Here is a 21,034-nt window from a genome sequence, read left to right on the forward strand (position 1 = left end):
GAGTACAGGCCCAAACTGCTCAACCTTTCTTCATAAGACAAACACTTCCTTTCAGGAATCAACCTGGTGAACCTTCTCTGAACTGCCTCCAATGCAAGTATATCCCTCCTTAAATACGGAGACCCCCAAAACTGTATGCAGTACTCTCGGTGAGATCTCACCAATGCCATATACAGTTGTAGCAAGACTTCTGTACTTTTATACTCCATCCCCCTTGCAATGTACAAGGACTCCCAGATCCCTCTGCAATGCAGCATTTTGTAGTCTCCTTTTAAAAAATAATTTTCTTTTTTATTCTACCTTACAAAGTGGATAACCTCACATTTTCCCACGTTATATGCCATCTGCCAAATTTTTGCCCACTTACTTAACCTATCTATATCCCTTGCAGATTCTTTGTGTCCTCTTCACAACATGCTTTCCCACCTAACTTTGAATCATCAGCGAACTTAGCTACATTACACTCGATCCCTTCATCCAATTCATTAATATAGATTGTAAATAGTTGTGGTGCCAGCACTGATCCCTGTGGCACCCCACTAATTACAGTTTGCCAACCTGAAGATTACCCATTTATCCCGACTCTCTGTTTTCTGTTAGTTAGCCAATCCTCTATCCATGCTAAAATATTACATCCAACCCCGTGAGCTCTTATCTTGTGCAGTAATCTTTTATGTGGCACCTTATTGAATGCCTCCTGGAAATCCAAATACACTACATCTACTAGTTCTACTTTATCCACCCTGCTCATTACATCCTCAAAGAACTCCAACAAATTTATTATGATAACTTTTATTTATAAAGCACCTTTAACATAGTAAAACATCCCGAGATGCTTCACAAATAGATGAATTTGACACCGAGCCACAGAAGAAATTAAGGCAGATGATCAAAAGCTTGTTTAAAGTGGTAGGTTTTATCGAGTGTTTTGAAGGATGAAAGAGAGGTAGAGAGGCGTAGAAGTTTAGGGAGTTCCAGAGCTTAGGGACCAGGCAGCCGAAGGCACGTCCACTGAATGGTTGAGCGGTTATAATGAGGGATGTTCAAGAGGCCAGAATTTGAGGAGTGCAGACATCTTGTGGGATTGTGAGGCTGAAAAAGATTACAGAGATAGCGGGGGGCAAGTCCATGGAGTGATTTGTAATCAAGGATGAGAATTTTGCAATCAAGGCGAGATAAATGGTTCATTCTTGGGTTGGAAATCAGTAACTGGTGGGGTGCCGTAGGGATCAGCGCTTGGATCCCAACTATTTACAATCTATATTAACGACTTGGAAGAAGGGACTGCGTGTAAGGTATCCAAGTTTTCTGACGATACAAAGATGGGAGGAAAAGCAATGTTTGAGGAGGACACAAAAAAATCTGAAAAGGACATAGACGGGCGAAGTGAGTGGGCAAAAATTTGGCAGATGGTGTATCATGTTGGAAAGTGTGAGGCCATGCACTTTGGTGGAAAAAAATCAAAGAGCAGTTATTATTTAAATGAAGGAACATTGCAAAGTGCTGCACTACAGCGGGACCTGGGAGTACTTGTACATGAAACACAAAAGGTTAGTATGCAGGTACAGCAAGTGATCAGGAAGGCCAATGGAATCTTGGCCTTTATTGCAAAGGGGATGGAGTATAAAAGCAGGGAAGTCTTGCTACAGTTATACAGGGTATTGGTGAGGCCACACCTGGAATACTGCGTGCAGTTTTGTTTTCCATATTTACGAAAGGATATACTTGCTTTGGAGACAGTTCAGAGAAGGTTCACTAGGTTGATTCCGGAGATGAGGGGGTTGACTTATGAGTTTAGGTTGAGGAGGTTGGGCCTCTACTCATTGGAATTTAGAAGAATGAGAGGTGATCTTATCGCAACATATAAGATTATGGGGGGGCTTGACAAGGTGGATGCAGCGAGGATGTTTCCACTGATAGGGGAGACTAGAACTAGGGGGCATAATCTTGCCCCTTATGGGCTGCCCATTTAAAACTAAGGAGGAATTTCTTCTCTCAGAGGGTTGTGGATCTGTGGAATTTGCTGCCTCAGAGAGCTGTGGAAGCTGGGACATTGAATAAATTTAAGACAGAAATAGACAGTTTTGTAAACAATGGGAATAAGGAGTTATGGGGAGCGATCAGGGAAGTGGAGCTGAGTCTGTGATCGGATCAGCCATGATCGTATTAAATGGCGGAACAGGCTCGAGTGGCCATATGGCCTACTCCTGCTCCTATTACTTATGTTCTTATGAGGCATTGTTTAACTGGGAGCCAATGTAGGTCGGAAAGCGCAGGGTTGATGGGTGATCTTGACTTGGTGCGGGTTAGTACATGGGCTGCTGAGTTTTGGATAACTGCAAGTTTACATAGTGTGGAAGGTGGAAGGATGGCCAGGAATGAGTTAGAGTAGTCAAGTCTGGAGGTGACAAAGGTATGAATGATGGTTTCAGCAGCGGAACACCAGGGCAGCGTGCGAGCGGCCCAGCAGCCCAGCACCCAAGACGGAGTGCTGGGCTATACAATGGTTGCCCGCACCATGCTAGGACCGCCATCTTTGAGCTGACCTGACCAGTTAGTGACCCCAGTTAGTATTTTCCATTTTTAATTCCAAAAAAACAGTTCAGTTGAAATTGAAAATCCAAAAGTAAGGATTTTGGTCGATATTGCAAACAGAGCTTGATACAAAATAAGGGAAAAGGTTTAAATCTTTAAAATCAGAAAGCAATCAATCTATCCTCAAAGATTCCAAAACAATAAATCATTGAACCATATTTTGTATTCATTTAATTGACACTTTTTATTTGAAAAAGTTTTGAGATACAGAAGATTTAACAAGTAAATTGCGTTCATCTAACATATCTTCAATCACCATTAAGATTATTTTTTTGCATTTAATGATTCACTATTTTCTATTTTTTTTAATTCCAAAAAATATAAAAAAGTTCATTTGAAACTTAAAACTCAAAAGCAGGAATGTTGGTCTACATTGTAAATAGAGCAGGTAACCTTTATACAAAAAGGAAATAAAGTTTTAAATCTTTTATTTCCAACCTTTCACCCCAGCTTTGCTATTTTGTTTTCAGACAGAGGACTGGCAAAATTGGATTTGCTAAAAAAAATTGCATATTGTAAAACTCAGCATTAAAGCTATTTGTAATTGTCATCACAGAAAAAAGAAACACGAGATGCTATACCCATTGATAAACTACTCATACCCCAATATTAGACATAAAGTCAGGTGTGAAGGAAGGTCCGAAGTGCCAGGCTTTGCAGTACATTTTACATCGGTGGTTTATCAATCGTAACCTGGAGTTACAGTAACTGACCAGTGAGTTACTGAAACACATCATTAATACAAATGCAATTGCATTTTGTCGTTAATTTATTGTCGGTTTTCATTATCAGTTCATGTATTATTTTCAGATAAAAGTAAACAGAAAGTGATAAATCTATCCTTAAAGATTCTAAATCATTAATCACTGACCCATATTTCGCATTGATTTTAATGGACATTTTTTATTTGACATATTTTTGAGCTAAAGGACATTTAAGAAAGTAAAATACGTTCATCAACAGATCTTTAAATCATCATGAAGATGATTTCCGCATTTTGCTTTCGCGCTTTGCCATGCAGCGTTACTTAGTTCCAGGTTTGGGAGACTGTTGGATTTGGGAGAACTGTTGGGTTTGGGAAAAGGTGTCGGGTTTGGGAGAAGTGTCGGGTTTGGGAGAAGTGTCGGGTTTGGGAGAAGTGTATCTGCCAAAGAACAGAATGCTATTGGTTTTGTTGTGTCGAATGAAAAAGAGGAAGGGATGATCAGCAGTGAAAATCTTGTCAGGCTGTAAGTTAATGCTTGTGAGCTCTATCATCACCGCTGTAGAACCTGCTGCTTCAGTTCCTTCCTCATTCACCTCCACAAAAGACTTGTGAATAACTTTGGTCACGAATAAGTCACGAGCCTCAGACATTCCAGATAGATCTGCCTTAGAAACATTGAAAAGATCTCGCATGCCTAAACTGGACAGAAGTGAGTTGAGCTCATAGTCATCTTCCAGTTTAAATTTGGGCAGACGAACCTGAACATCCATTTTGCGCATACGGTTTTGAAGTGTCCATTCTTGCAGCTTTTCTAATGTAAGTTCCTGCTCCAGCTAATAGACCAAAACAGAAAACATCAGTTAGAGACCAAAACAAGAAAAGCCCAGTTACAAAGGAAAGGGCCAGAGTGATCTCCTGGACTGGGTTTGATTGCACGGGAAGATCGAGAGCAATTTCTCAGATTTTTCCACCAAATTGGTCTGGATTTTAAATCTGTTTTTTTGCCTTGCCCAGGAGACCACATTATTTTTGGGTGGGATGGAGAGCGATGTTCCCTCTAAATTTTTATTGGTTGCGTGGCCCCTTTAATGTGCTGCGCGGCCCATTCACACTTCTGCGCATGCACAATTTTGTCCATTTAAAAGCCGGTGAGCGGCCTACACAGGAGTTCCAGACCGCTGCGCGGCAACACGGCTCAACAGGAACACTGGTGGAGAGTGTATATATTGTGAGATACAAGGTGTCACAATTATGTGGGACAGGCTGGATGGATGTGCTTTGAGGAGGGTGTGCTGGATAGCAATCACAGGTAGAATTCCTGCCTGATTTTCCTTTCCTAGTCCAGGGTTGAGTTATCATTACACAGAAAGGCATTCTATAAAGAATAGTGCATTATACAGTAACAGAGTGACGAGAGAGCACAGTTGAGACCTAGGTGGGAGAAAAATGTGATCTAGGTCCAAAGGACGGGGGAGGCGGGCGAATGAGGGGATGAGAGCAAGAACATGATCCAGATGGGAAGATCAATCGCATTCTTCCACCTTTTGTCGGGCCTGAATCACGTTCTTCCTCCCCCACCCCCTTTACACCTGCACTACGTTAACCCTCTCCTCCCCCACCCCATCACCGACTCTAGACCGCAGCGGTTCAAGAAAGCAGCTCACTACCACCTCCCTCAGGTTACTAGGGATGGGCAATAAATTAATGAATTTAAAATTATGAGCATATTCTGTGCATCGTCCTAAACATGCCTAACATTACATTTATGTGTTATTTTCCAGACTCGACTGTTCCAATATTCTCCTGGCCAGCCTCTCATCTTCTACCCTCAATGAACGGCTAGTAGTTGTATAATGGATCAAATCACACATTGCAAAGATCTCGATTACTCAGGCAGGCAGGATCTAATTACACATTATCGACAGACTGCTGGGTGTGTCTTGACCTCCAAGGGGACCAATCAGAACTCTCGTGTTACAAATAGTTACAACCTAAAAAGATACAATACCTTTTGGAGACCTGTGGAATCATCCATGATGTCATCTGGTAACAAGATGATCATACTTAATTCTTCATCAACGTATGGAAGCTCAAGAACTTGAATTTTAACTTCAGGTACGTGATGGATAAGTAACTTCCCCTTTTGGTACATCATTTTCACCGGCCTTCTTTCAGTCTATAAATAGTAACATTCATTGCATGTAATTCTTTTGAAATTTAAACTATTCAAAGAAAGCGTTGAAGGAGAAAGGTACAGGAATTATTTAAAAGAAAAGATAAACATATAGGTAAAAACACAGATGATGCTGTAACCGGCAAAATAGACACATTGTTGTATCATGTTTTAGTGCACTAGTCCGAAAGAGACCCTCATAATTGCCTAAAGTTTGACAAGAGTACTCACTGCTATATCGTTGTAAGCAGTAAGGATGCTTTACAAGCAATCTATTTTACCCAATCTATTGTACATATGTTTGTGTGTGTGGCGTGCACTCTTCTGAAAGATGCAATGAAGTATCGTCCATAGATCATTTAGTCAATAAGCCACGTTACTAATTTACATCTCTGGACTGATCAAAATACATTGTTGGCTTTGAATAAACAAAACACTCTGTGGGAGAAGGCCCACTTGTAGTTCAGAATATTTCCTGGTTCTAAAATGTGGTCACCTTTATTCTGGTACCCTGGCAATAGGTCACTTAAAATCAATCATTATATCAAAAAACAAGTTTGGTTCTTCTAAATTCCCTGAACATAGAATATTGTTATCTAGACACATTGTCACTGTGGATTGACAAGTCTCCGGAGTTGAAATACACAATGTTATCGGACTGTCTTTGTTTCAGACTTTCACCATCTCATGAGCTAAAACCTGCACTTTTGTGGTTATCATCCAAAAATGGGCAATATTTCTGGCATGGGCATTAAAAATAGGTTTTCAGATCGCCAGCTTCTCGCCCATTCTCAAAGCACCTAGTTTCCACTTTTGAAAATGGGTGTTATTGCGAGCGATATAAAATGGACGGTAGCGTAAATTTTTTTTGACCTTCTGCCATAAAGTGTGGCTGTCCTTAGCAACGGCATGGCAACGCTCGATTCTCGTGATTCTGGAGGTCAAGTGTCATCATGACATGTGCAGAAGAGGAGACAGAGAGGGAACTCAGAGGGACTGAAGGCATGTCTGGGTGTGGTGTGGCTGCTTTGGAAGGAAGGAGGAAGACCTTAGAGTTCTACAGCAAGTAGGGAAACAAAAAGTAGCTTTTACCAGCCACATATTTGACCAAATTTGGCCTATAATGGAGAGAGAGGAGGAGGCATCACAGCATGCTGTGGAGACTGACGCTGGAGAGAGCAGTGAGGTGGGAGAGGAGCACATTGGAGGCAGCAAAAGAGCCAGGAGTTTCTCGGATGAGGCAAATGCCTCCCTCCTACAGGAGGTCGAGTTACGCTGGGGTGATTTGATACAGGGAGGGCGTGGGAAGCCCACCCTAAAGGCATACCAGAAGATATGGACCAAAATAGCAGAGGTGATCTCGTCGGTGACCAACAAGGTGCGTGAGGGAAACAAATGCCGCGAACAATGGAACGAGCTTGTGGAATCCGCAAGAATAAGTATTACATTGATTTACCGTATATACTCACGTATCCTACGATCTCACGTATCATGCGACCCCTAACTTTTCGTCCCCAAAACATGATTTTATCATATATCTCATGTATCATGCGAGTCACTTTTTTGAGATACCAGATGACACTAGGCTAGACTTTCAAACAAGTTTAACAAGTACCCAACACGTAACAAGTACCCTAACACATAACAACGATCGAATACAGATCTTAACAACCGAATCATGAAACGAAAAAGGATGGATGAACGATAATGGCTGCAAGATTTGGCTGAAGAGAGTTTGGGAATCAAGAGCAGGTGGTTTACGACGCCAAAAAAGTTTACTTGTGTGGGATATGTTTAGGTCACATCGAGTGGATTCTGTTGTGAAAGCTGTTCGCGAATCGAACACCAATATAGCAATCATTCCAGCTGGCTTGACTAGTGGCGTTCAGCCACTTGACGTATCCATTAATAAGCCATTTAAAGACAATATAAGAAAGAAATGGAATGACTGGATGATGGAAGGAGAGAAATCATTTACGAAGGGAGGGAATATGAAGGCTCCGGATTTGCCTCTACTGTGTTTGTGGGTAAAAGAAGCATGGGCTGAGATAGATGGAGATTTGATTGTTAAAGCATTTAAAAAAATAAATATACCGGTAATAGTTTCATTAAGAATCGTTTCTGTTTTCCTTTGGTAGTTAGCCTCTCAGCTGATTTGGAAAGCGTAAACATTACGTGTGTATCAGCAAGTAAAACAGCAGTTTTATCAAAATCATCTTTATTTGATATACATATGTACTATTTGACTTACCGTAAATGGATACGGTCTGCTTAACAGCCTAACAGCCTAATCTTGGCCAGCACTTCACACCCCCAAATTTTGTATCTCGCGTATCATGCTACCCCCCAAATTTAGGTTACAATTTAGGTCTTCAAAAGTCGCATGATACGCGAGTATATACGGTATATGTATTTGTGTATTTATATAATTTGATTTGTAACAGTCATGAGTGACTATCATCAGATGTGAGGTCTTTCACTTTTACCGGGAATGTTTTACTCAAAGCCTGCAGTCATGGTGTACATCGTTAGGTAAAGAATGATAATTTTCATAATAATCATGATTATATCTGTCGGTTATGTGTTGTATCAGTGCCTGTGATAGTACCTAGCAATGGCCACCAGTCCCCAGCGACATCACTGACATGGAGGAGCCTGTGCTCGCGCTCAGACGGAAGCACACACGGACAGCCACGGACGCATCTGCAGACCCTGAAGTGATGCCACGTGAGTAAAGCTTACACCATTGCGTGATGTGAACAGCCACTCATATCCGAACAATCATATGTGATAGATAATTTCTAAAATTGTCATATAAATAATGATGGCCTAATGAAAATCATTGCAATGCAAATGTTTTGATGGTCATGAAATGTGATGTTGTGATGCTTTTGATAGTGGTGGTGCGTTTGTCGTGCATATGCTGTGTGTAGTGCTGGACTCACTTGTGACCCTCGCACCCCCTTCTCCTCGAATAGTCTCATTTGTGTTTTGCAGCTCAGCCAGCAGTGCGTCCCAAGGCAAGAACAGAGAGGCCAGAAGATGGGGGCGCGGGGCAGGAGTCGGTGGAGGATCCTACTACATCTGCTCTGAGGAGGTCAGATTCTCGCCCGTCAATCTGTTGGATCTGTTCTCCATGGATGAGAGCGCGGACTTCGAGGAACCTCCATCGCCTCGCTCCAGAAGCCATTCCACCCCAAGGCCATCTAGTGCTCCTCCAGTCATTCCCGCTTCCACTCTGGAGGTACCGGGCCCAAGCACCTCGCCACAGGGCACGCCATTTATCCCCAGGACAGCGCCAACCCCGCGGAGGCCTCGTGGACGCGGCAGGTCTGTGCTACGACGCCACATGACAGCGGAGAGATGGTACAGTTGTCCAGGAGGACTGTAGACATTGGTGATCGGCTCATCGAAGTATTGGGGGGCATATCCCGACAGCTGGCCACCATCTCCGGCACCATGACTGAGTACATTCCGCGGATGGCGGAGTCCCTGAATGCGATAGCCAGAAACACTGCTGCCACAGGCCTCCCAGTGGTCCCCGAGCACGGCACTCCACCCCTAGGTTCCGCACCACCACTGTGAACAACAGATGAGAGCAAGGACCAAGATCCTGCTTCTGCATCACAGAATGTTGCCCCCTCGGCATCCCCCGCTCCCGTACCCGTCCAACGATAGCATCTGCTTCATCACCCCCAATGAGATACCGCCTGAGGAGCTTCTCAGTCAGGCGCCTTGGAGCGAGGAGGGGAAGGGTTAGAGAGGGGGGGGGGGGTGCGAAGAACGGGAGGGGGGTGGGGGGGAGGAATGTGAGGTGCATGTCTGCAGGTGATGGCTGTGTTATATCTCCATCTGGGTGTATGCAATATGTTGCAATGTATGGGGGCTGGGGACCGCGCTCTTGCTTTGCCTTTGTACTCTGTGTTGCTGGACATGTTGAACATGTGATTTATGTCAATGGTGGAAAAAGTGGGGTGTGGGCAGGGGTTGGGTGTTATTGCCTGTGATGCTTATGATTTCAGAGCAATGCTGGTATTAAATTTTTGTTATTGAACATAACCTTGTTGCGCATTGTCTCAGATAGCTGCACCGTTACACACTGGTGATTCCTTACAATGAAAGGGTTAAATACAACTTAACATGAATCAACATAAACGTTAACTGGCACCAAGGTGATGGGCACCATTGATGTCTGAGCTGCACCCACACAGCAGTGTGTCAGCGTTGTCACTCACCAACGTTCTTTCAGGCAAATCGTTAAGCTATCAGCTCCTCACGTAAGAGTGGGATTTAAAAAATGCCAACCATACTGCTGGTGTTTGTTCAGAACAGTTCCACATTTTGTGAACAGCTTTTTGGGCGAACGTTATTGTGGGCAATATGTGTGTGAGGTGGTGAAATTGACGCTGGGCGATCTGCCGAATGTTCATTTCAGTAAACATGCTCTTCACAACAACAAAAAGTGGGCGGGCGTTAATATTGAATCTTGGCGTTAATTCGATGCGGATTAACGCTGGGCGCTATTCTGGGCGTTGATTTCGCCCATTCTGATGATTCCGCCCATTCTGATGATTCCGCTCCAAAGAAATGGGCGGGCGGTAATATTTTTTCCTGGCGTTAAGCACATGGGGAAAATAACGTTCAGAAATAAGTTTTCTAAAAATGGACATCAGTTTTATTTTATGGCTAAATGGAGGATATATGAGCGTTATACATCATTTCAGCGGTTAAATGGGTGTTAAGCATGCAAAAAAAGTGCAGGTCTAGCCCCATGTCTCTCACTGACAGAAATACCACAATGCCCCCAAATCCTTCAAAACAAATTTGCTTGTTGAAGGCAACAGGCCTTGGAGCTTACCTGAATGGAAACAGAGTGAGCTCCGTGGATAGACTGGAGAAGCTGGGGTTGTTTTCCTTAGAGCAGAGAAGGTTGAGAGGAGATTTGAGAGAGGCATTCAAAATCATGAGGAGTCTAGACAGAGGAGATAGAGGGCAACTGTTCCCATTGGCGGAAAGGTCGAGAACCAGAGGACACAGATTTAAGGTGATTGGCAAAAAAAACAAAGATGACATGAGGAAAACCTTTTTATGCAGTGAGTGGTTAGGAGGAATGCGCTGCCTGAAACGATGTGGAGGCAGACTTAATTATGGCATTCAAAAGGGAATTGGATAAGTACCTGAAGGAAAAAAATGCAGGGCTATGGGAAAAGGGTAGGCGAGTGAAACTAGCTGAAGAGCTCTTGCAGAGAGCCAGCACGGGTTTGACAGGCCATAAGAAATAAGAGCAGGAGTAGACCATTTGGCCCCTCTAGCCTGCTCCGCCATTCAATAGGATTATGGCTGATCTGATCTTGGCCTCAACTCCACTTTCCTGCCTGTTCCCCATAATTCTTGACTACCCTATAGGTCAATAATCTATCTATCTGAGCGTTGAATATATTCAATGACTTAGCCTCCACAGCTCTCTGGGGTAGGGAATTCCAAAGATTCACAACCCTCTGAGAGAAGAATTTCCTCCTCATCTCCATGTTAAATGGGCAACCCCTTATTCTGAAATGATGCCCCCTAGTTCTAGATTCCCCCATGATTGGAAACATCCTCTCAGCATCTACCCTGTCAAGCCCCCTCAGAATCTTATATGTTTCAGATCACTTCTCATTCTTCTAAACTCCAATGAGTACAGGCCCAACCTTCCCTCATAAGATAACCACTTCATCCCAGAAATCAATCTAGTGAACCTTCTCTGAACTGCCTCTAATGCAAGTATATCTCTCCTTAAATAAGGAGACCAAAACTGTGCGCAGTACTCCAGCTGAGATCTCACCAATGTCTAGGACAGTTGTAGCAAGAGTTCCCTACTTCTATACTCCATCTCCCTTGAAATAAAGGCCAACATTCCATTTGCCTCCCCAATTACTTCCTGTACCTGCACGCTAACTTTGTGTTTCATGTACAAGGACCCCCTGATCCATCTGTACTGCAGCATTCTGTAGTCTCTAATTAAATAATATTTTATTCTTGCTACCAAAGTAGATAACCTCTCATTTTCCCATATTATGCTCCATAGGCCTAATTTTTGCTCACTCACTTAGCCTATATATATATCCCTTTTCAGACTCTGTGTTCTCCTCACAACTTCCCACTCATCTTTATGTTGTGAGCAAATTTGGCTACAATATATTTGGTCTCTTCATCCAAGTCATTAATATAGATTGTAAATAGTTGAGGCCCCAGCACCAATCGCTGTGGCATACCAGGAGTTACAGTTTGCCAACCTGAAAATGACCCATTTATCCTGACTCTCTATTTTCTGTTAGTTAGCCAATCCTCTACCATGCTAATATATTACCCCCAACCCCTGAGTTCTTATCTTGTGTAATAACCTTTTATGTGGCACCTTGTCAAATGCCTTTTGGAAATCTACTTGTTCTCCTTTGTCCACCCTGCTTGTTACATCCTCAAAGAACTCTAAAATTTGTCAAATTTGACAATTTGTCTTTCATAAAACCATGTTGACTCTGCTTGATTTAGAAAACAACAATAAAATGTCCTGCTACTACTTCCTTAATAATGGATTCCAGCATTTTCCCTCTGACAGATGTTAGGCTAACTGGCCTATAGTTTCCTGCATTCTGTCTCCTTCCTTTCTTGAATATGGGCGTCACATTTACGGTTTTCTAATCCTCTGGGAGCTTTCCAGAATCTAGGGAATTTTGTAAGATTACAACCAATGCATCCACTATCTCTGCAGTCTATTTTAAGACTCGTGGATGCAGGCCATCAGGTCTTGGGGACTTGTCAGCCTTTAGTCCGATTAATTTGCTTAGTGATTTTTTGTCTAGTGTGAATGATTGTTTTAATTTCCTCCCTTCCTTCCTTTTCCCCTGATTTTCTACTGTTATTGGGATGCTTTTAGTGCCTTCTACCGTAAAGACCGATACAAAATATTTGGTTTTGATCATATCCTCCTTTTCCCAATATTACTTCCCTAGTTGCATCTTCCAAGGGACCAACATTTATTTTAGTTACTCTCTTCCTTTTTTCCCTTTTTATATACCTGTAGATATTGGGCCAAATGGCCTCCTTTGGTGTAACCATTCTAATGGGGCCGAATTTGATCACCCTACCGCCGGCTGCCGCCGAGTGTTCTCGTCGGTCTACCCGTTTTTTTAGCGCTCGCCCCTCTGTGCGAGATTGGTGAGGCCCTCACTCTGGCGGTTTGAAAGGACCGCTGGGGACCATCCGCTGGCATGCAACGCCAAAAAAAGTCCTTCCGCCCGCTCCCACCAGAGTTTAATCTGAGCGGTCCTCCGCTCCTGCAGGAGAAAAGACCGCTGCATGGAAGCAGGTCTTACCTGGACAGTAGGTATGAAGTCCTGCAAGAAAAGGTTAGTGAGATGTTTCTCTTTAATTTTATGCAGCAATTTTGTTTAAAAGAGTCTTCTAAAGGTTTTGCCATGTTTTGTTGAACATTTTTTTTTGTGTGCGTGCTCCCCTCCCTGGGCCCGACTCCAGCCTCGGCATTACTTTGTCGAGGATTGCATTTGCCGCTGAGAATCTGACCTACCGCCCTCTACTATCCAGAATCACCGTGTAATGCCCATTTTTTCCGACGAGCGTTTTTTTCCCGATTTTTTTTCAGCAAACTTCCGCCTAAAGTATCGTCAGGATGTTAGCGGTCTTTTCGACGGTAAATGGGCGGAACTTGGCTTTGATCATATTTGGGGCCCTATGATTTTGTTTCCAATTTAACTCCAATTACTGTTGATTCAAGTAATCAAGACCAAAACTTGTTTTCTTATGCTGAAAGAATTAAAAAGACAAAATAACTCAGTTCAGTATTGGGACTTAGCTTCGAATACCTTACTCAGTCTGAATGGCATCTCCTTTGTGAATTGTTCATTAAACTTCTCAGCCCAGCTTCCTTTGAAGTAGATGGCATTCACCAACACGAGTTTGGTATCGCTGCCAACTGAACCTTGAGCCAGCAGGTCTTGGATCTTACCTGAATGGAAATAGATTCAGGATATTGACATAGTACACAACAGCAGATAAAAGGTTAGGAAAGTTTTAACCTTCAGTAATTTATATTCTAAATTTAAACTTCAGAAGGAAAGAGAGAAACATATCAAATTCATAGTTGCCAAACATTTTTGGTTACATCTTTAAAAAATGTTTTACCTTGGAATAGTTATAAAGCAGGAGGCTTTCCCACAGAACATCAACATACTGGTGTATATGTTCCAATTTCCCAAATAGGTTAATATCCATGTTAAATTCGTACAGTTAGGGATTAGTTTGTATCAAAACATTACTAAAAAAAGTTGTCGTGCCAGAACACTGGCGAATAGCTAAAGTAATACTTATATTTAAGAAGGGAGATAGAACATGTTCTGGGAATTATGGACCAGTCATCTTAACTTTGTTGGATGGAAGAAAATAGAATGCCTACAAAAAGGAAGAAAATAGAACATCTAGAAACCAAAAATATAATAATGAATAGTCAGCATGGATTTCAAAAGGGAAATTCTTGCTTGACCAACTTCATTGAATTTTTTGAAGAATTTGATAACAGCGAGTGTAGAGAATGGTAATGTAGTAGATGTAATTTATCTAGATTTTCAAAAGGCCTTCGATAAGGTACCACATAACAGACTAATGAATACAGACAGAGAATGCAGGGGACTGCAACAAATTACAAGATATTATTAATAAACTTGCAGAATGGGCATATCATTGGCAAATGAATTTCAACAGAGATACATGTGAGGTATTACATTTTGGTAAGAAAAATAAGGAGGTCACATATTACTTGGAAAAGAAGAATCTAAATAGGGTAGAAGAGCAAAAGAATCTGGGTGTACAAATACACAAATCACTAAAAAGAACACCACAGGTTAACACGGCCATTAAAAAAGGAAACCAACCACTAGAGTTTATTTCTAGAGGGATAGAATTGAAAAGTAGTGAAGTTATGCTAAACTTGTATCGAACCCTGGTTAGACTACACTTGGTACTGCATACAATACTGGTCGCAATATTATGAAACAGATAGAGGCACTAAAGAGGGTGCAAAAGAGATTTACAAGGATGATACCAGAAATGCGAGGGTATATCTATCAGGAAATGATGAATAGACTGGGTCACTTTTCTCTTGAAAAGAGAATGCTGAGGGATGATCTAACAGAAGTCTTTAAAATTAGGAAAGGTTTCGATAGAGTAGATAGAGAGAGAATGGGCTTGAACTTGGTCAATGAGCTGCCCAATAGAACCCACAGCTGCCGAGGTACCGCCCAAAAAAATTTTCTTTGCCGAGATTCCTTATGTACCACCTATCTGGTGCTCAGGTCCCGCCCGGTGGGAGTTTCTTCGGGGAAGTACCACCTACGCAACTTCCTGTTGCCCGCCCATGCCGGAGGCTCCAAAAGTGGGATTTTGGTGGTCTAGGAGCCTCTAAGATGCTGCTCCACCCGACAGAATGAATGCTGGGAAAAAGGTGGTCTGAGCTGGCTGTAAATAGGACGGCAGGGACAATCGCGCAGAGTGCCCCAGAGCTGCACATAGAGGATTATACTGACAGAGTTAGATAAGGAAAGACGGGAGGAGGCTCGAGTGGAGCATCAACACCGGCATGGACAGGTTGGGCTGAGTGGCCTATTTCTGCGCTGTATTTCCTGTGCAAGTTGGAAAATAATGGCTATTCTTAAAATTTGTTTTTTTGTTCTAACAAAATCATTTTAAAAAACCTCGGTAATCTCCAAGGTATGTTTTAGTACATAAACCAATGACAGGAATGGCCAGATGAACAGCGTTTTTTTTCCTGTACTCCATAGCCTTATCTTTCTTATAATACCATTTACTGCTATCTTTCAGTAGTTACAAACAAGACCACTGGAGTGAAGCATGTTTATGAGCAGTGATTACACTTGATCTTCAAGGCTCTGATCAACAATTAAATGTACTCAAAATATGATGTCACGTAGAGTTCATTTGTTGGATTAATGATTATGAAATTTGCTGGATAAAATATTCATGATCTCAATCTCCTCAGGCTATTGGTGTAGTTGGTAGGAAAGGACTTTTGAAGATGCATTGACTGACCTTGACCACTGGTCTAAGGTCATGAAACTTCTTCGTGCGCTGGAGACAGGATTTGCGGGCAACGCTGCTGGCATTGATCTGGTACCAAATATTTATTTCTGGAGGGCCTCCTGGACCCCAGTGGCAAGAGGACATCTCTACCAGCATTCACCCCCGCTCTAAGACCTCGAGTGCTGCGTCAGAGACCCTCGGTGCCCTTTCCCTGGCCTGTTAAGCTATTTGGGTTAGTGCTGAAGCACTTTTAATATTTTGCATCACCAGAAGGCAGCTCACCTTTAAGAGGTGCAGACTGCCTTTAAGAGGTGCAGACCAGCTTTAAGTAAAGCAAGCCTCCCGCGAACATCGCGAACTTCGGCCCCCTGCTGAGTGCACAGCCTATCAGCAGCACATTGGGCTGTGTTCTATACTTATGTAGCAAGCAGCATAAATTCAAAGGGTATATTGCAGTGCCCGCGCAGGTTTTTCCAGCATCATCCAATTTAACTGCCATGTATATTCCAGTACAGGCCCATCAAATCAAATGCAGTTGCTAATGTTTGTGGTGTTGGAGTGGACACAATATGATGGTCTGAAAATGGAATGGTTACTTCCACTGATATAATGGTCTTCAGTCTTGGAAAATCAAATACTTTCTCTTTTCATCCTTTCATTGTCAGCATCGTTAGATGAGGGGTAAGTTCCCTGTATTCTGCCGAACAGTGTGCTAGAACCCCTCACCTGAGAAGAACAACCTTTACCACACAATATACCTTTCTTACATTTGCCATATCAGTGGCTTCTCAGTGAGATTACCAACATAGGGGGTGAATTTCCGCAGAGGTTCTCCCACTCGTCTGCCATATCTGGGAAAGCTGGAAAAACTGTGAAAACTGCCATAAACATAGCATCAACACCATCTTTCCAAGGTTTTTGCTCCTGCTCTGCCAAATTTATGTTGGATGAGCAGGTAAACCTTTTGCAGAAATTTGCCCCCATGTTGTCAAATTAGGGGCAAGGTTTGCATTGTGAGCCTATGTCTATTAGATTGAGACAGCCCAAGGAGATTTCAGGTCACAAAGTGGAGACTTTCACCCCCTGAGTCTGAGCCACATTCAAACCCCAGGTCCCAGTGGTGGAAGGACAATGTTCCAATTTCCCAAATAGGTGAATATCCATGTTAAATTCGTACAGTTAGGGATTAGTTTGTATCAAAACATTACTAAAAAAAGTTGTCGTGCCAGAACACTGGCGAATAGCTAAAGTAATACTTATATTTAAGAAGGAAGATAGAACATGTTCTGGGAATTATGGACCAGTCATCTTAACTTTGTTGGATGGAAGAAAATGGAATGCCTACAAAAAGGAAGAAAATAGAACATCTAGAAACCAAAAATATAATAATGAATAGTCAGCATGGATTTCAAAAAAGGGAATGTCTTGCTTGACCAACTTCATTGAATTTTTTTGAAGAATTTGGTAACAGCGAGTGTAGAGAATGGTAATGTAGTGGATGTAATTTATCTAGATTTCCAAAAGGCCTTCGATAAGGTACCACATAACAGACTAATGAATACAGACAGAGAATGCAGGGGACTGCAACAAATTACAAGATATTATTAATAAACTTGCAAAATGGGCATATCATTGGCAAATGAATTTCAACATAGATACATGTGAGGTATTACATTTTGGTAAGAAAAATAAGGAGGTCACATATTACTTGGAAAAGAAGAATCTAAATAGGGTAGAAGAGCAAAAGAATCTGGGTGTACAAATACACAAATCACTAAAAAGAACACCACAGGTTAACACGGCCATTAAAAAAGGAAACCAACCACTAGAGTTTATTCCTAGAGGGATAGAATTGAAAAGTAGTGAAGTTATGCTAAACTTGTATCGAACCCTGGTTAGACTACACTTGGTACTGCATAGAATACTGGTCGCAATATTATGAAACAGATAGAGGCACTAAAGAGGGTGCAAAAGAGATTTACAAGGATGATACCAGAAATGCGAGGGTATATCTATCAGGAAATGATGAATAGACTGGGTCACTTTTCTCTTGAAAAGAGAATGCTGAGGGATGATCTAACAGAAGTCTTTAAAATTAGGAAAAGTTTCGACAGAGTAGATAGAGAGAGAATGGGCTTGAACTTGGTCAATGAGCTGCCCAATAGAACCCACAGCTGCCGAGGTACCGCCCAAAAACATTTTCTTTGCCGAGATTCCTTATGTACTACCTATCTGGTGCCCAGGTCCCGCCCGGTGGGAGTTTCTTTGGGGAAGTACCACCTACGCAACTTCCTGTTGCCCGCCCATGCCGGAGGCTCCAAAAGTGGGATTTTGGTGGTCTAGGAGCCTCTAAGATGCTGCTCCGCCCACCAGAATGACCGCTGGGAAAAAGGTGGTCTGAGCTGGCTGTAAATAGGACGGCAGGGACAATCGCGCAGATTGCTCCAGAGCTGCACATAGAGGATTATACTGACAGAGTTAGATAAGGAAGGACGGGAGGAGGCTCGAGTGGAGCATCAACACCGGCATGGACAGGTTGGGCTGAGTGGCCTATTTCTGCGCTGTATTTCCTGTTTAAGTTGGAAAATAATGGCTAATCTTAAAATTTGTTTTTTTGTTCTAACAAAATCATTTTACAAAACCTCGGCAATCTCCAAGTTATGTTTTAGTACCATAAACCAATGACAGGACTGGCCAGACGTACAGCGTTTTTTTCCCCTGTACTCCATAGCCTTATCTTTCTTATAATACCATTTACTGATATCTTTCAGTAGTTACAAACAAGACCACTGGAGTGAAGCATGTTTATGAGCAGTGATTACACTTGATCTTCAAGGCTCTGATCAACAATTAAATGTACCCAAAATATGATGTCACGTAGAGTTCATTTGTAGGATTAATGATTATGAAATTTGCTGGATAAAATATTCATGATCTCAATCTCCTCAGGCTATTGGTGTAGTTGGTAGGAAAGGACTTTTGAAGATGCATTGACTGACCTTGACCACTGGTCTAAGGTCATGAAACTTCTTCGTGCACTGGAGCCAGGATTTGCGGGCAATGCTGCTGGCATTGATCTGGTACCAAATATTTATTTCTGGAGGGCCTCCTGGACCCCAGTGGCAAGAGGACATCTCTACCAGCATTCACCCCCGCTCAAAGACCTCGAGTGCTGCGTCAGAGACCCTCGGTGCCCTTTCCCTGGCCTGTTAAGCCATTTGGGTTAGTGCTGAAGCACTTTTAATATTGTGCATCACCAGAAGGCAACTCACTTTTAAGAGGTACAGACTGCCTTTAAGAGGTGCAGGCCAGCTTTAAGTAAAGCAAGCCTCCAGCGAACATCGCGAACTTCGGCCCCCTGCTGAGTGCACAGCCTATCAGCAGCACATTGGGCTGTGTTCTATACTTATGTAGCAAGCAGCATAAATTCAAAGGGTATATTGCAGTGCCCGCGCAGGTTTTTCCAGCATCATCCAATTTAACTGCCATGTATATTCCAGTACAGGCCCATCAAATCAAATGCAGTTGCTAATGTTTGTGGTGTTGGAGTGGACACAATATGATGGTCTGAAAATGGAATGGTTACTTCCACTGATATAATGGTCTTCAGTCTTGGAAAATCAAATACTTTTTCTTTTCATCCTTTCATTGTCAGCATCGTTAGATGAGGGGTAAGTTCCCTGTATTCTGCCGAACAGTGTGCTAGAACCCCTCACCTGAGAAGAACAACCTTTACCACACAATATACCTTTCTTACATTCGCCATATCAGTGGCTTCTCAGTGAGATTACCAACATAGGGGGTGAATTTCCGCAGAGGTTCTCCCACTCGTCTGCCATATCTGGGAAAGTTGGAAAAACTGTGAAAACTGCCATAAACATAGCATCAACACCACCTTTCCAAGGTTTTTGTTCCTCCTCTGCCAAATTTATGTTGGACGAGCGGGTAAACCTTTTGCAGAAATTTGCCTCCATATTGTCAAATTAGGGGCAAGGTTTGCATTGTGAGCCTATGTCTATTAGATTGAGACAGCCCAAGGAGATTTCAGGTCACAAAGTGGAGACTTTCACCCCCCGAGTCTGAGCCACATTCAAACCTCAGGTCCCAGTGGTGGAAGGACAATGTGCTAACCCAGTGCGGTAGTCAGATCCACAAGCTAGGCAGTGCCGTAACTGTGTTGGTCCCTGTGTAATAGCTGGAACTGAGCCAAATGGCCCATAAGGCATTGTGTCTGGTTATTATGACAAGCATTGGAATTGCAAGTACAGATTTGACTCCTCTAGTCTCCCGACATGAATGCCTCGTATTTCCTGAAATGGTACGTTTTACCCAATTTTACGCTAGTGTTTCTATCGGTGAGTTGCGCCGAAATTGAGTGTATCTCATTAGCATATGGCAAAATGTAAAAACAGGGATAAAACAAGTGGAAATCTATGTAAATAATCAGGGCCTGAGGAAAGCACAGAACTTATGCCATATTCCTTCTTTAAGTCCCTCTTTATGCATGAAAATTAAAGCTTTAAGTCATCAAGCATTCATTTCTGCACATTAGGCACAACATTTTCCAGAAAATGCAATTGTGGAAGATTTTGAATTTTGAATGCAAATCTTTCTGATGCTGTAAAGATGCAATCAAAGAAAATGCATTGTCGGTGTCAGTGAACAGAGACCGGAAAAGGAAAAAAAACGCCATAAAACATCAGGAGAATGGCCGTGTGTTCTGTTGCACATAACATTTACAGCCCGTTCACAACTGGCATTAATTCAGGAACATTGCCCCAGCTGTGTTTTTGCATGGGAGGGTGGGGAGGAGGCGGGGCTTTCTGTAACAATGAGCATCATTCTGCACAGAGAGACCCACGTTCAGACAGCATAGGATCTATCGAGCATGGTTTTGAACATGCGAGGTGAGCCAAAGTTCAGGTAAAGCCTGGACACTGTACAGCCTATAACCAGTCTGATACAATGGAGGTCACACTGTCCAACTCACTTTGTCATCAGGTTAGGTACAACGAAGGCTCACTAGTACATTGAAACACAGCTGCTCTTGCTCAAGTCTGAGACGATTAATTTATTGTTGGTGCCACTCTGGTTTCTGACTCCAGTTTCATTCTATAGAATAGATTGAAGTAGCTTTTACAAATTCACACTGCTGTTGCTGGGGGGCTAATTCATAAAACCTGCCCTATGTTTCTTTATTAATTTTTTAAAAATCTACTGATCAAATTGCGATACAATCGATTTGTGCATTGCCACCAGTGTGCAAGCAACTCAACATGAAGCACAACTTACCCTCAGTCTGTGCCTCCACCCATTTATTGATCACCTGTCTTGTTTTATCTGCAGCAGTTCGGAAATCAACTCCAGACATGTCTGCTCCGTAGTATTGCTTGGAGGATTTGCAGAATTCCTGCACAATGGATACAGGGAAAATTAGTTAAAACCCTTTGAAGACCTGATTTAAAAAT

The 21,034-nt window shown here is 42.5% G+C and overlaps 1 protein-coding gene across 1 annotated transcript in view; it reads right to left on the bottom strand.

Moving 5' to 3' along the window:
* Positions 1 to 2,844: 2,844 nt before the first annotated feature.
* LOC139264250 (leukocyte elastase inhibitor-like) overlaps positions 2,845 to 21,034 on the bottom strand; it is a 32,422-nt gene continuing 14,232 nt past the window's right edge. The window contains exons 4-7 of the mRNA XM_070880410.1: positions 20,859 to 20,976; positions 13,337 to 13,479; positions 5,310 to 5,477; positions 2,845 to 4,134 (exon numbers count right to left, since the gene is read on the bottom strand). Coding sequence (XP_070736511.1) covers positions 3,619 to 4,134; positions 5,310 to 5,477; positions 13,337 to 13,479; positions 20,859 to 20,976 — 945 coding nt within the window. The 3' untranslated portion in view covers positions 2,845 to 3,618. The remainder of the gene's footprint in view (positions 4,135 to 5,309; positions 5,478 to 13,336; positions 13,480 to 20,858; positions 20,977 to 21,034) is intronic.

This window comes from Pristiophorus japonicus, chromosome 5, assembly GCF_044704955.1.
Source record: "Pristiophorus japonicus isolate sPriJap1 chromosome 5, sPriJap1.hap1, whole genome shotgun sequence".
Lineage (NCBI taxonomy): Eukaryota > Metazoa > Chordata > Chondrichthyes > Pristiophoridae > Pristiophorus > Pristiophorus japonicus.